Source organism: Zootoca vivipara, chromosome 14 (assembly GCF_963506605.1).
Source record: "Zootoca vivipara chromosome 14, rZooViv1.1, whole genome shotgun sequence".
NCBI classification, from domain to species: Eukaryota; Metazoa; Chordata; class Lepidosauria; order Squamata; family Lacertidae; genus Zootoca; species Zootoca vivipara.
The window spans coordinates 32,072,248-32,084,911 of NC_083289.1; the positions used below are offsets into that span (position 1 = coordinate 32,072,248).

Below are 12,664 nucleotides of genomic sequence, written 5' to 3' on the forward strand. Positions count from 1 at the left end.
TAGCTTCCCATGTCTCTACTTTAGGGAATATAGCTGTGGATGCTCTGACACCTGAGGCTACTCTGACAGAAAAGTATCATTTGTTTTATATCCTGCCTTTCCTCCCAAAGTAGCTCAGGGCAGCAATATTTGGTACTGGATTATCATGTTTATCAAATCTGAATTATTCCACCAACACCAGAAAGGTGCATTGCAAACACTACCATCTCCTCCTCCTCATGCTCTGCATCACGGACATCAAAGGTGCTATGTGAATAAAACCTTCACAGTAATTCATACTGAGGGAAATTGAGAAAAGGGAACTCCATTTTAGTACATGTTCTTAATACATGTAATGCCCTGTATTTTGTTTTTAAATACTGCAGGGGAATTTGTGGAGGACAAGGTTATTACATACTCATGTTTGGGAAGTTAATCCATTCAGCCCTTTCTGCAGACGACTGGGACCTTAAGGGGCTATTCTCAAGTAAGTCATGCATGCTGAAGATTTCCAAAAAGAATCCTGGGAATTGTAGTTTGGTGAAGGTATTGGAGATCACTAGGCTCCCATACCAAAATAAGGGATTCCTGGAAGAGAAGCAATAACTGATAAACCAGTTTACTTATTGTTGTTGTTGTTTATTATGTAGTTTAAATCTACAGAATAGAGATATACCCTCACAGTCCAAGAAATTAAGAAAATGAAGACTGGTTTCCAAGACCCATGGGGGAGGGGGGGAGAGACAGATTTTGCAGGTTTATAAAACGTTCATTCCATCCCTCTGATTCTATTGCATTACGATAATAAGCAAGGTGTAAATTTATTTCAATTTAAACCATTTCTTTTAAAAAGCAGAATAGTAATCAATGAAAAGCCCTTTAGTACTAGAATAGCCTTAATACGAAGGCTTACATATTTTAAAGGCAAAAAATTTCAAGCAACATATTTATGGTGACATCAAGTGAGGCAAATTGCACTTTTGGCTTCACAAGAGCTATCAGTGAAATAATGTAACATCTGCCTTTCAATCAAGTCCAATGTAAACAAATCTGCATACTGCCAAAACCAAAGCATAGCCAGCTTTTTAAGATACCGAGGACTATAGAATTCAATGTACAGTTACCACATATATTTTTGGAAAGATAAATACAGTGGTATCTTGTTTTGCATACGTTTTGGATTACAAACACGTCAAACCTGGAAGTGCGTGTCCCAGTTTGCAACCTTTTTTTGGATTCAGTGGCGGAGAAAGAGGAGTGTGGGGGGGGGAGTGCACCACCCCCGGCCACGCCCCAGCAGGTGGTGTGCCCCGCCCCTGTGGGCAGCGCACCACGCCTCTGGGATGCGCACCAGCCCCGCCCCCTGCTCTCCACCCCCCCCCCGGTGGTTTAGAAACGGACCTCTGGAATGGGTTATGGTTGTAAACCAAGGTATATTAAGTACTGTATGCAATGACACACCAGAATCGGTGCAATTTCACTCCTTAAAATTGATCACCAGTTACTCAGTTACAGAGGAATCCTTATATGCAGTTACTTGAAAGTTACTCACATTGAACTCAGTAAAACACTTTCTAGCAATCACAGTTAGGATCAGATTGATTAATCTACCAGTTAACGCTTGCAGCCTTAATCCTCACGAGAATAAAAAGCAGCAGGAATATGCTAAAGTGCTCTTTTTAAATGGCATTTCCCCCATGAGGTTAAAAAATTGTCATCCAGTAAGTCAAAAACATAGATTTGCCTATAGCTTGCATAATTCCAGGTTGATTTTAGGGAGAAATTGAATTGGTTTCAAAAAGTGTAAATTTTAGGTGCAAAATTACAGTATGTAAGAATCTGAGAGTCCATCCGAACAACTCATATTTCAGAAGTTGCTGTGACTATTCCGTATTAATGGATTTTCATGCAACACTTCAGCATTTGTACAATTCAAATTCTGGTGAAAAGAAAAATAGTTTTTGAAGGTCTTTGGGTTCTGAACAGTTATTTTCAGAATGCACAATGTTGGCTGCCCTTGTAAATCTTTGCAATGAAACTGAAATTCTGGAATAATCTACAATCTGTTTATCAATGTGAATAATGTATTTATAACAGTGTGTGACAGAAGTCCTCAAAGGCTATATTTGTAGAGGAAAATGGGGGGTCAAAACCAGAATAACTGGGGGGGGGATCAGTTTAGACCAAACAGCATTCTTTGGGGAACAGGAGGCACCAGAATCAGGAACAAGCAGCCCCAAACCTTGTTGTTTCCAGCAAGTGGAAGGCACAAGTGGCCTTCCAAACCCTAACCACAACCTGCAGAAGTGACGGAGTTTCAGGGATTGCTACTCATGAGTTGCACAATGTGTTTAGGGGGATGCAGAATCCTACTATGTTGTTGCTTTGGTCTGGACCCAGAGTTTTTGGTGCCATTGTTTTTAAGGACTGGGATGCATCTATGTCCTTTTCTGAAAGCTCCATGGGTTGTTCAGCAGGTCTCCTCTTTGAAGGCTTCTCAAGAGGATCCTCAATAGTAGTACCGGAGGGCACTGCTTGTTTCTCAAGGTCCTTGACATGGTGTGTGTGTGTGTGTGTGTGTGTGTGTGTGTGGTTCATCCTCTGTGGACTCCTGTGTATGGTACAAGGTCAGGACTAGCTCATGCCAAACATCCCCATTAAACCCTTGATTAATATTTGCTTTTTTTTATTTAAAAAACAACCTTTGTTAAGATTATCTTCTTCACATGGCAATGCTGAGTGCTTAAACTTAATCTCAAATGATGCCTTGCTAGGAACAATCAGACTTCAGATGCCAACAGCTAGCCAGAAGAATGGGGTTGGATGCAGTGTTAAGTCATACCCAGTATAGACTCCTTGAAATTAGTAGATATGAATAACCTATTCCTATCAATGTCAGTGGGTTAATGTGAGTAAAAGTTAGTTGGATATGTCCTACTGGGAGTATCCAAGCAGTGGCGTCGCAAGGGAGGAGCTGGAGGGGCGGTTCGTCCCGGGTGCCATGTTTGGGTGTGTGTGACAAGAACGCACCCCGTGAGGTGCTCGCCCCACCGCCCCTAGCAGCCATCGCGCTGCCGCTGCCGCATGTGGAGGATCCTCTGTTCCCGGCTGCAGCCGTGAGCAGAGGATCCCTCCACCGTCCAAATGGTGCTCGGGTGATGCCGCACATAGCGGTTTGCAGCTGGTGCCGCCCAAGCGCCGTATGGATGGTGGTGGCCATCGCCACTACAGCCGCAGGCAGAGGATCCCGCCGCTGCCGCTGCAGCCACAAGCAGAGGATCCCGCCGCCCTCCGTATGGCTCTCGGGTGGCACCGGTGGCAAACCGCTACGTACAATGCATGTGCGGTGTCACGCGCATGCGCTGTGCATAGCAATGCTGCACATGCACTGTAGATAGCAGTTTGCCACCGGCGCCACTGGAGCACCGTACGGATGGCGGTGGGATCCCTTTGCTGCCGGCAGGAGCTGCTTATGGCGAGCCCCCCCCCAAGCGGCTCCTGCTTTGCCGCTTTACAGCGAGCCGGGGAGGGAGGGAGGGGGACGGACAGGAGCCATGGCTCCCAAGAGGACGAGCTACGCTGGTTTGCCAGCACCCCAGCAAAGTGGCATAGCTACCCCCTTCCCCTGATGGCTCGGGGTACTTGGGAGTCGCGGGGGTGGGGGGCAGCGGTGTAGGAAGGGGGGCAGATCACCCCAGGTTTCATCGCTGAGGGGGTGACATTCGGCGCCTACCCTGAGCTGTCGATTGGGGGGTGGGTGTTGACAAAAAAAAAACCGCACCGGGTACACCCTGGGCTTGGTATGCCTCTGTATCCAAGTAGATGCATAAAGGCCCCAATCCACTTTCTCCCCTGTGAATCTGTCAAGTGACAGCTGTGTGTTCCCAAAATTCATAAGTAAGGTACGTGGCTACCACAGAATATAGAGAGGCATGAACTATTTAACTCTTTTCTTGGGAATATTTGCTGACTCTTACATTGCTATCCTTTAGGCACCAGAAATTGTCCCCAACCAATTTCTACTTAGAGCCCATAGAAACTGCTAGACTTAGTCATGTCCATTCATTTAAATGGGTCTTCTTTGAGTAGAACTTAGCTGGAGACAACCTCATGTAAAGTCTAGAGTGTTTGCATTTAAAAAAAATAATTGTTGGTTCTAAGTGTTGTTTTAAGCTTGCTGCTACTGTTGCTGCTTGCTTTGCCATTTGTAGTTTTTATTCCAGTGTTTAGTCTGCTTTTGCTATATAAATTGTATTGGGGATACTTAATAATAATAATAATAATAATAATAATAATAATAATAATAATAATAATATTTATACCCCGCCCATCTGGCTGGGTTTCCCCAGCCACTCTGGGCGGCTTCCAACAGAAAAATGAAATAATATAATCTATTAAACATTAAAAGCCTCCCTAAACAGGGCTGCCTTCAGATGCTACTTGTCAAAAATGCTACTTGTCAACAGGGCTACTTGTTAAAAAGCTTGACAAATAAAGCTTGCAAATAAGAGAAGCATCAAAGCTGAAGTGCCACCACCAAGAAGGATCTCCCCAGAGCAGCTGCTGATCAAGCCTCAAAGGCAAGAAAGTCTCCCTGCCTGATGCTAATGGGTGGACTTGTCTATAGCAGCGTAGGTGTCCTCTTAGGTGATCAGACCCGAAGCTGTTTAGGCTTTGTACACCAGTTCAAGTACCTTGAGACGGTCTCAGAAGTGTACTGGCAGCAGTGCAGCTCTTTCAGAATTAGTGTTACGTGCTGGCAATAAGCCACCCCGATAATCGCCTACCCACAGCATTTTGTGCTAGCTGCAGCTTCCATACCTACCAATGTTGTTCAGGTGTGGGGCATCTTTGGCTCTCCAGATGTTGTAGAACTACAGCTGCCATAACCTGCACCACACATAGTCAATGGCCAAGGATGATGGGAGCTGTAGTTCAGCAGTATCTGGAGCCTTGTTCTAGAGAAACTTTTATTAATCCAACACAGAATGTCCTATGCAGAAGTGTATACTCAGAAGTGTATACCCCTCCCCACCATTTCTCTACGTCTAAGCGTCTGGGGACTTCTATTTCAGTGTATCTGAAGAAGTGTGCATGCACACGAAAGCTCACACCAAAATAAAAAACTTAGTTGGTCTTTAAGGTGCTGCTGGAAGGAATTTTTTTTTATTTTGTATATTCAGAATCACTTAATTGAGATTAGTTGACTGTTAAGAGATCCCGAGTATGCATTATTGCTTTGTTAACTGAAGACACATCAGTATGCTATGGGGATTCTAATAAAATGAGAGAACTGATTCTACAAGGCTGAAGGCACAATCTCAGCTCAAGTGGCACCCTACCACAGTCCCCAGAAGTATATTCAATGCATAAGCAGGCTCATGCCAACTAATATTCCTTCTCTATGGCAATGTCCCATTTATGGAATGTCCTCTCTTCTGATATATGGATGACACCAACATTTATTAGTTTCTATCGCCAGCCAAAGACCTATTTATTTGACATTCCCAATAGCTGGGTTTTCCCCCCAATTTTGTCATTGCTGTACCAGTTGCTGTTCTGTTACTGCCCTTGCTTTATGGTATTACCGTTGAATGTTGTTGTTGATAAGGTTTTAGATTGCTTTACTGTACCCCATCCTGAGAGCACTTGCATTGAAAGGCAGGCTAAAAATATCTGTAAATAAAAATAAATTCACCGAAGGCAGTAAGAAAAAAACGACGATTTGGAAATGGCTCTTGGTGTTTAACCTCATACTCAAGTTTTTTAATTCATTAGCTCTTTCAGCGTCTATTCCATGACCTTCAAGGTTTACAGGAGCAGCTGTGAAGGTGCTGTAAATTTCAAAAAATTGAAACAGGGAGGAGAGTATGCTAGAAGCTATGGGGTAGAAACTGCCACTCTCTGCAGCAGTTCCTTTGCCCAAGATCATCGTCACCTTCTCACAAGCACTGGCTGTTTGCCGCAGGGTTCTTTCAGATTTTAGCATAGCTATCACTTGGGGGTTTTTGTACGTGAGGGGTTGCACAACCTTTCATGACACAGAGGTCTGTGGCTGTTTCTCCATAAAATCTATAGTAAAATGCATGAATGCTAGGGGTCCACAAATCTTAGCTCAACTTGGTAACCAGCCAAATTCGTTTGTGCCCTGATCCTGCCCTCCCTTCCAAGGAGAGAATGGGGTTTTTCTGGCACTCCACTGAGCTCAAGACCCAGCACAAGTGTCAATAGCAAGCTCCTTCCCTTCTTTTGGGAAAGGAGGAGGGCCAAAGCTCAGATATTCAAAATGAAGCATGATGTCTTCCAACAGCTCTCCAAGTAACTCTGAGATTCAGCGCGTCATCAGGGGAGAGGTCCTTGCATTTCTCTTGTGCTTCTGAAGTCAGCCTGGTATCGCAAAGTTCTCACGTTCTTCAAGGCCTAAGAAGCCAGGGGCTCTCCTTGAAGTGGGATGTGGTAGGGTTGGCCTGTGGTCTAAGACACTGGATTTAAGATCATCATTCTGATTGTATATGGATGGGGTCAGTGGTAGAAAACATGCACTACACACATTAAAGACCCAGGTTCAATCCCCGGTGTCTCCACAGAAGGCTGGAAAAGACTCCTGTCTGAAATCTTGGCAAGCTGTTGCCAGCTAGTATAGACAATAGATGGACGAATGGTCTGACTCGGTATAAAGCAGCTTCTTTTCTATTTGTGCAAAAGTTGTCCTCACCATTGCATTGTTAAAATGAGCTGTCATCTCTGCCTACTGCAATCCCTATCTACAATATCTCATTTTGTTCAACCTCTCTTTTTCCTTACTTCCCCAGTTCTCCTTACTCTTCCCTGCTCCACTTGATAAAAATAATAATAGAGGGAAGCACATGTGCTTTGTTTTTTCATATGTTTCTTAGTCTTGAGCACCATAAAGATCAACAAATTTATAATGACATCCGTTTCCCCATCTGGAATTCACTCCATCCACTCTAGTCCATGAGTTTTTGCAATAATTATTAAGAGTTCAACTTTAAGGCAGATAGGAGTCTGTGACCTGCCAAACCTTTTGGACTACAACTCCCATCAGTGGCTCTGGACCCAAGTATCTACAAGAACATCTTTTCCCATATCAACCTGACTTTGTTTTGACATCAGATGAGGTCTCTACACATGATGACGGTACCTGGTGTGAAGGTCCAGGAAGGTTTTCAGTGGTGACTCTTTGCATGTGGAATTCTCTTCCTATTGAGGTGCATCAAACCTCATCTCTTTATAGCTTCAGGCAAATAGTCAAGATGCATCTTTGAAAGAGGAAAGGCTGCTGCTATTAGTAATTGTGATTCAGTGATTTGTTGTGTTTTTTAATGCTGTTTTTATTGTTGTTATGCATTCTTATCTCCCTGGTTTTATTGCAAACTGCTGTGTGGCCGGTTCAAAGGGTGATAAATAAATTATCCAAACAAATAAATAATCCCTGGAGTTGAAGGGAGTCCCACAACATCCGCAGGGAAGCAGATTCCCAATTTTAAGATGCCAGAAGCCTCTGAAATGTTTTTGCTGCAGCAGAGGGACTTGGCTTGCTCTCTGGAAACAGCACTTAAGAGCAACATCTTAGAGAAAGCACTCCCCTGCTGTGAAAGAGACTCCAAGATAAATCTCTGGTGTGACTGGGAAAGATCCATCTGAAACTCTGGAGAGCTTCTTGGATTAATGCTCTGACTTCTTATGTTCCTCCTCCTCCGCATCATACCTTGCCACCGCAAGCCATCTCCCACTCCCTCCTCTTCAAAGAGGCCCTTGGGGTTACTGTCCTGCTCTTCACATATCCCACAAAGTATTCCATCATTTTTTATCTCGCATATAATACCCCTACTCATCTTCAGTTTATTTCATTAAAAGTAAAGGGACCCCTGACCACTAGGTCCAGTCGTGACCGACTCTGGGGTTGCGGTGCTTATCTCGCGTTATTGGCTGAGGGAGCTGGTGTACAGCTTCCAGGTCATGTGGCCAGCATGACAAAGCCACTTCTGGCAAACCAGAGCCGCACACTGAAACGCTGTTTACCTTTCTGCTTGGACCGGTACCTATTTACAGTATCTACTTGCACTTGACGTGCTTTTGAACTGCTAGGTTGGCAGTTGGCTTTCATTACCACCTCCTTAAATCTCCTGATGGTGGCGCTCTCTTCCCACCTCCCCAACACTATCCTCTCTATGCTCTTTCCCACTCGAAGAGTCTCATAGTCCCCCTTCTTAACTCCCGAATCAACTTCCCCAGTCCCTGTTTGAACCACACCACTCCACTATTTCCTGGTAGCTCCACCAGCCCCGAGCTTCTTTTTTTTACATCTCCTTCCACTTGGTTCTTCTTATCAGGAATGCCCTAAATGTGCGAAGGCCACATTCACACCATACATTTAAAGTGCTACAATACCACTTTAAATAGTCATGGCTTTCCCCCAAAGAATTCTGGGAGCTGTGGTTTGTTAAGGGCACAGTTTCATGTGAAGCAGGATTGATTGTTAAACCACTCTGAAAAGTGTAGCCCAGGCCATAGCTGCCAAGTTTTCGCTTTTCTCGCGAGGAAGCCTATTCAGCATAAGGGAAAATCCCTGTAAAAAAGGGATAACTTGGCAGCTATGGCCCAGGCACCCCCAAACTTCGGCCCTCCAGATGTTTTGGACTACAATTCCCATCTTCCCCGACCACTGGTCCTGTTAACAAACTACAGCTCCCAGAATGCTTGGGGGGGGTACCATGCCTGTTTAAAGTGGTATCATTGAGCTTTAAATGTATGGTGTGAATGTGACCTACCTCCTCCAAACATGAAGACCTTCCCCTTATACCTCTCCCACAACTGACTTCCCCTCCTTTCACATTCCAAACATTTCATCAGTCTCACACTGCTTCAACAGAACCCCCACCTTACCATTCTTCTCTATCCTCTGGCATGCTTTCTGCCCTGGCCATCTTCCACATTCCTCCAGCTCCTCACACCTGACTGTTGCCCCTTTCTTCGAGGGTCTCTCATTTGCATCTCTCTGTACTCTATTTTTCTCACACCCCACCTAGCCACTTCCCATTCTTCCACTTCCTCAGGTACACCCCCACCAGTCTTCTCTGCTTTCCCCACCCTTACCTCCCATTTCAATTTTGCCCACCACCAGGCACCCCTGCCCCCAACCCTCCAAATAAACCCCTATTCCTTCCTGCTCTCCTTCATTCCTCCAAGACACCCACTTTCCTCACCCTCCCTTCCCTTCTGTTCCCATTGCCATTTCCTCACCCCTCCACTAAGCACCCCCCCAAATACACCCCTAATGCCCCTTCTTAATGTTTCCTGGGTCCCCTTTGTTTACATCTTATACACCTCCCCAACTTTTCGCATCCCCTCCCCTCCCTCTCCGAATTACACTCTCCCTACTCCCCTCCCCCCGCCGTAGGGCCCTCTGCCTTTAATCTCTCTCTCCTCTACCGCCAACTTTCACATTCCCTCCACCCCACTCCTCTTCCAGTCTCACCCACCGCCAGCACCCTCAAGTGCACCCCTCTTCCTTCCCACAGGTCTCCGCCTAGTTTACCTCTTTCCCTCCATATCCCCCTTGTTTCCACCCCCTTTCAATCTTACCTACAACCACGCACCCCTCCTTCCCTCATCATACACCCCTCTTCCTTCCCAATCTCTCTCCCCCGCCCGCCTCATATTCTGCTCTCACTCTTGCCTTCCGACCCTCCCCCCCCCCCCGGACAGCGTGTGGGTCTGTGCGTGTGTTGGGGGGTGGGGGTGGGGTTCCGCGCCCCGGCCGGCCGGCCTTCGCCTCAGTGGCTCCTCCTCCTCCTCTTCCCCTTCGCTGTGGCGGCGACGGCTGCTGTTCCCGGGGCGGCCGCGGCGCTGCTCTCTCACTCTCTCTCTCCTGCTTCCTTCTTTCCTTCCTTCCTTCCGTCGTCCTGAGCTCGTCCCTCGCTCCCTCCCACTCTCTCGCTCACTCTCCTCCTCCTCCTCCCGGCCGTTGCAGGCCGAGCTGAAGCAGGCGAGGCGGAGCATCTCGTCCTCCGCTGCTGCTGTTGCCGCCGCCGCCGCGGCCACCACCTCCTCCTCTTGCCCTCCCTGGCTAGCCAGCCGGCCGGCCTTTTCTCTCTCCCTCCTCACGCCGCCGCGATACTCTGGCGGAGCCCCCATCCTCCATGCGGATGTGACATTTCGCGGCCGCCATTTTGAGAGGCAGCGAAGGCGGCGGAGGAGGAGCAGGCCCGACTAGCTCCCAACGCCGCCTGCCGCCGTCGAAGGAGCCCGCCCGCCTTGGCGCTGCCCGCGCCGCCGGGCCTCCCTCCTCACCGGAGCCGGCCCAGCCCGGGAGGAGGAGGAGGAGGAGGAGACCGAGCAGAAGCAGCAGGGCCTAGACGTCGCCTTCCTCCTCCGCAGCCACTGCCGAACCGGGACTTTGCCTCAGCCTCCACCCGCTCTGAGGCGAGCTCGGCCCTCCATCCTCCTCCTTCCTCACTTCTCCTCCCACCCCCGCCGCCATTGGGCGAATAGCCAGTAAATACGTGCGCGTCTCGCTGCCTCCCCCGGCGGCCGCCCGCTCCCTGCCCGCCGCCGGAGTCCAGCAGCAGCAGCAGCCCGAAGCCCAACAGCAGCAATTGCAGCCTCACCAGCTCCAGGCCGCGGAGCCGCCCCGCCGCCAGCCGACTCAGCCCCAGTCTCTGCCTCAGCAGCTCCTGCCTTGCCAGCGTTCATCACCGCTCGACTCGGGGCTTCCGCAGCAGCAGCAGCTCCTGCCGCCGCCGCCGCCTCGCCCTCCCTCAGCCAAGGCCCAGGCCGCCGAGCCTGAGCTCCCGCAGCCCGACATGAACCACCACCAGCAACAGCAACAACAGCAGCAGCAGAAGCCCGGGGAGCAGCAGCTGAGCGAGCCCGAGGACATGGAGATGGAAGGTAAGGGGCAGGGGTTTTTGCGCTCTCTCTCTCTCTCTCTCTCTCTCTCTGTGTGTGTGTGTGTGTGTGTGTGTGTGTGTGTAGGCTCCAGCCTCCCCTGCTTCGCAGATTGCAGTCTGCATTTTCTCCACCTCCTACACTTTCTTTTTGCACCCCCATTTCTCCCTGTTTTCAGCATCCTCCCCCCACCCCCTCATCTCAAGTGTCTTTTGCAATCCATTCCCACTCTCCTCCCTCCCTCCCCCCCAGGACAGTGACTCCTCTGATTTGGTTCTGCAGTTCCGACACAGACACATACACCCGCCCCCCTCAACATCCTGGATGGCACTGGACGGTGGTAGTCCCTCTCCCCTCCTCTTGGTTTTTAAACCACATTTGAAATAAATAATGAGCATACACCCTTGTTCTTCCCCCTATGATTTCTCCTCCTCCAACTACGTTCCCATCCTGGCACTTTTTGCCTCCCTCCCTTTCTCCACCACCCCTACTGCAGTCCCTCCCGCTTGTATCTAGATTTATTTTGCTTCTCCTGCTGACCTTAGGGGCCTCACACTTTTCCTCAGCTTTTGTATCTTGTATTTTAAGTTTCTCTGCTTTCTTTAGCATCTCCCCCCCATGCACCCTTTTCTCATACACTTAGATCCTGGCATCTCCCCCCATGCATACACTTTCCCCCAAACACTTTTCCCTCTAACTTTGCATACCTTGACTCTCTTCCTTATTTTCCTCTCCCTAGGCCCATAATACTATGTAGGCTTTTGGTTTCCTAACTTTATAGTACCCCCTCTCACAGTTTTCCCCTTCCTGGCATTATCTCAACTCACTTTATCTTTCAAGCCTGCAGCTATCTCATCACTTTACTCTGCATGTGTATCCATGTTCTTATCCATGCCATATCCGTGTAGTCAGATTTTGATTCCTTTCAACTCAACTCTGTGCCTAAACTGTGCCTTCAGATCTTGCTTTCCAATTTCTCTCCCATATGCATGTAAAAAAGCTTATACCTCTCTCTTCCAACTCAGTTGAATGTTGAAAGAGACATTAACACCTTTTTTGTGGGAAAGCAGAATGTATGTTCTAAATACCCCCCCACACACATCTTGTAGCTTCCATATTTTTGAATGTTATGCCCCATACGCCCATCTTCTGCAATGTCCATAATGCACTGTCTCATCTCTGTATTCCATAGTTCTGCACCCATTTTACCCACCAACCTTTGGATTTCCTTGACCTTTACAGGTCTCCCGGTTCTGTGCTATCTCCATTCTCAGTAATCCCTGCAGCATCTCCCTGCACATGACACTGCTTGGTCTTCTGGAAATACACCCTTAATTCGTCTCTATTCCTCATCCACTACAGGGACACATATCTTAGTTCTGTGGCCAGCTCCTGATGGCCGGCATCCTTTCCCTGTAGCCTTCCTCCCCCTCTAGGGCTGGGGCCTCCTTTTTGCCTCCTGCCCCACCGGCCATGCCTCCTTTTCCTTGAAGATATCGGGCAGATAAGGTTGCTCCAGGTCCTATTCCGCCAGCCGGCTTGGAAAGACCTTTTGGGAAATATAAGGGTTGGCCTTCTCCGGATCGGAGAGCCGCTTTCATTTGACTCTTGTGTTCGCTGTGAGACCGAAGTTGAAAAGTTTTAGGAAGCCGGCGAAGAAGTGGGGGTGGCGCCTCTGCTTGTTTTCCAGCCTGGGGAATGGGGTGCGCGCGCCTCTGTGTATGCGAGCTGGTTTGGCGCTCTTGGGGCGGGGCGCGGCTGGTGGGGGCGGGAC

At 48.3% G+C, this 12,664-nt stretch overlaps 1 protein-coding gene across 3 annotated transcripts in view; it reads left to right on the top strand.

Annotated features, from left to right (window-relative positions):
• The first annotated feature begins 9,918 nt into the window (after positions 1 to 9,918).
• Positions 9,919 to 12,664, top strand: part of USP7 (ubiquitin specific peptidase 7) — a 71,247-nt gene continuing 68,501 nt past the window's right edge. The window contains exon 1 of one of the 3 annotated variants that reach the window (XM_035130565.2): positions 9,919 to 10,893. In XM_035130565.2, the coding sequence (XP_034986456.1) occupies positions 10,806 to 10,893 (88 nt within the window). In that variant the 5' untranslated portion in view covers positions 9,919 to 10,805. The remainder of the gene's footprint in view (positions 10,894 to 12,664) is intronic. The other 2 variants (XM_035130567.2, XM_060282537.1) reach the window with 2 other exon arrangements.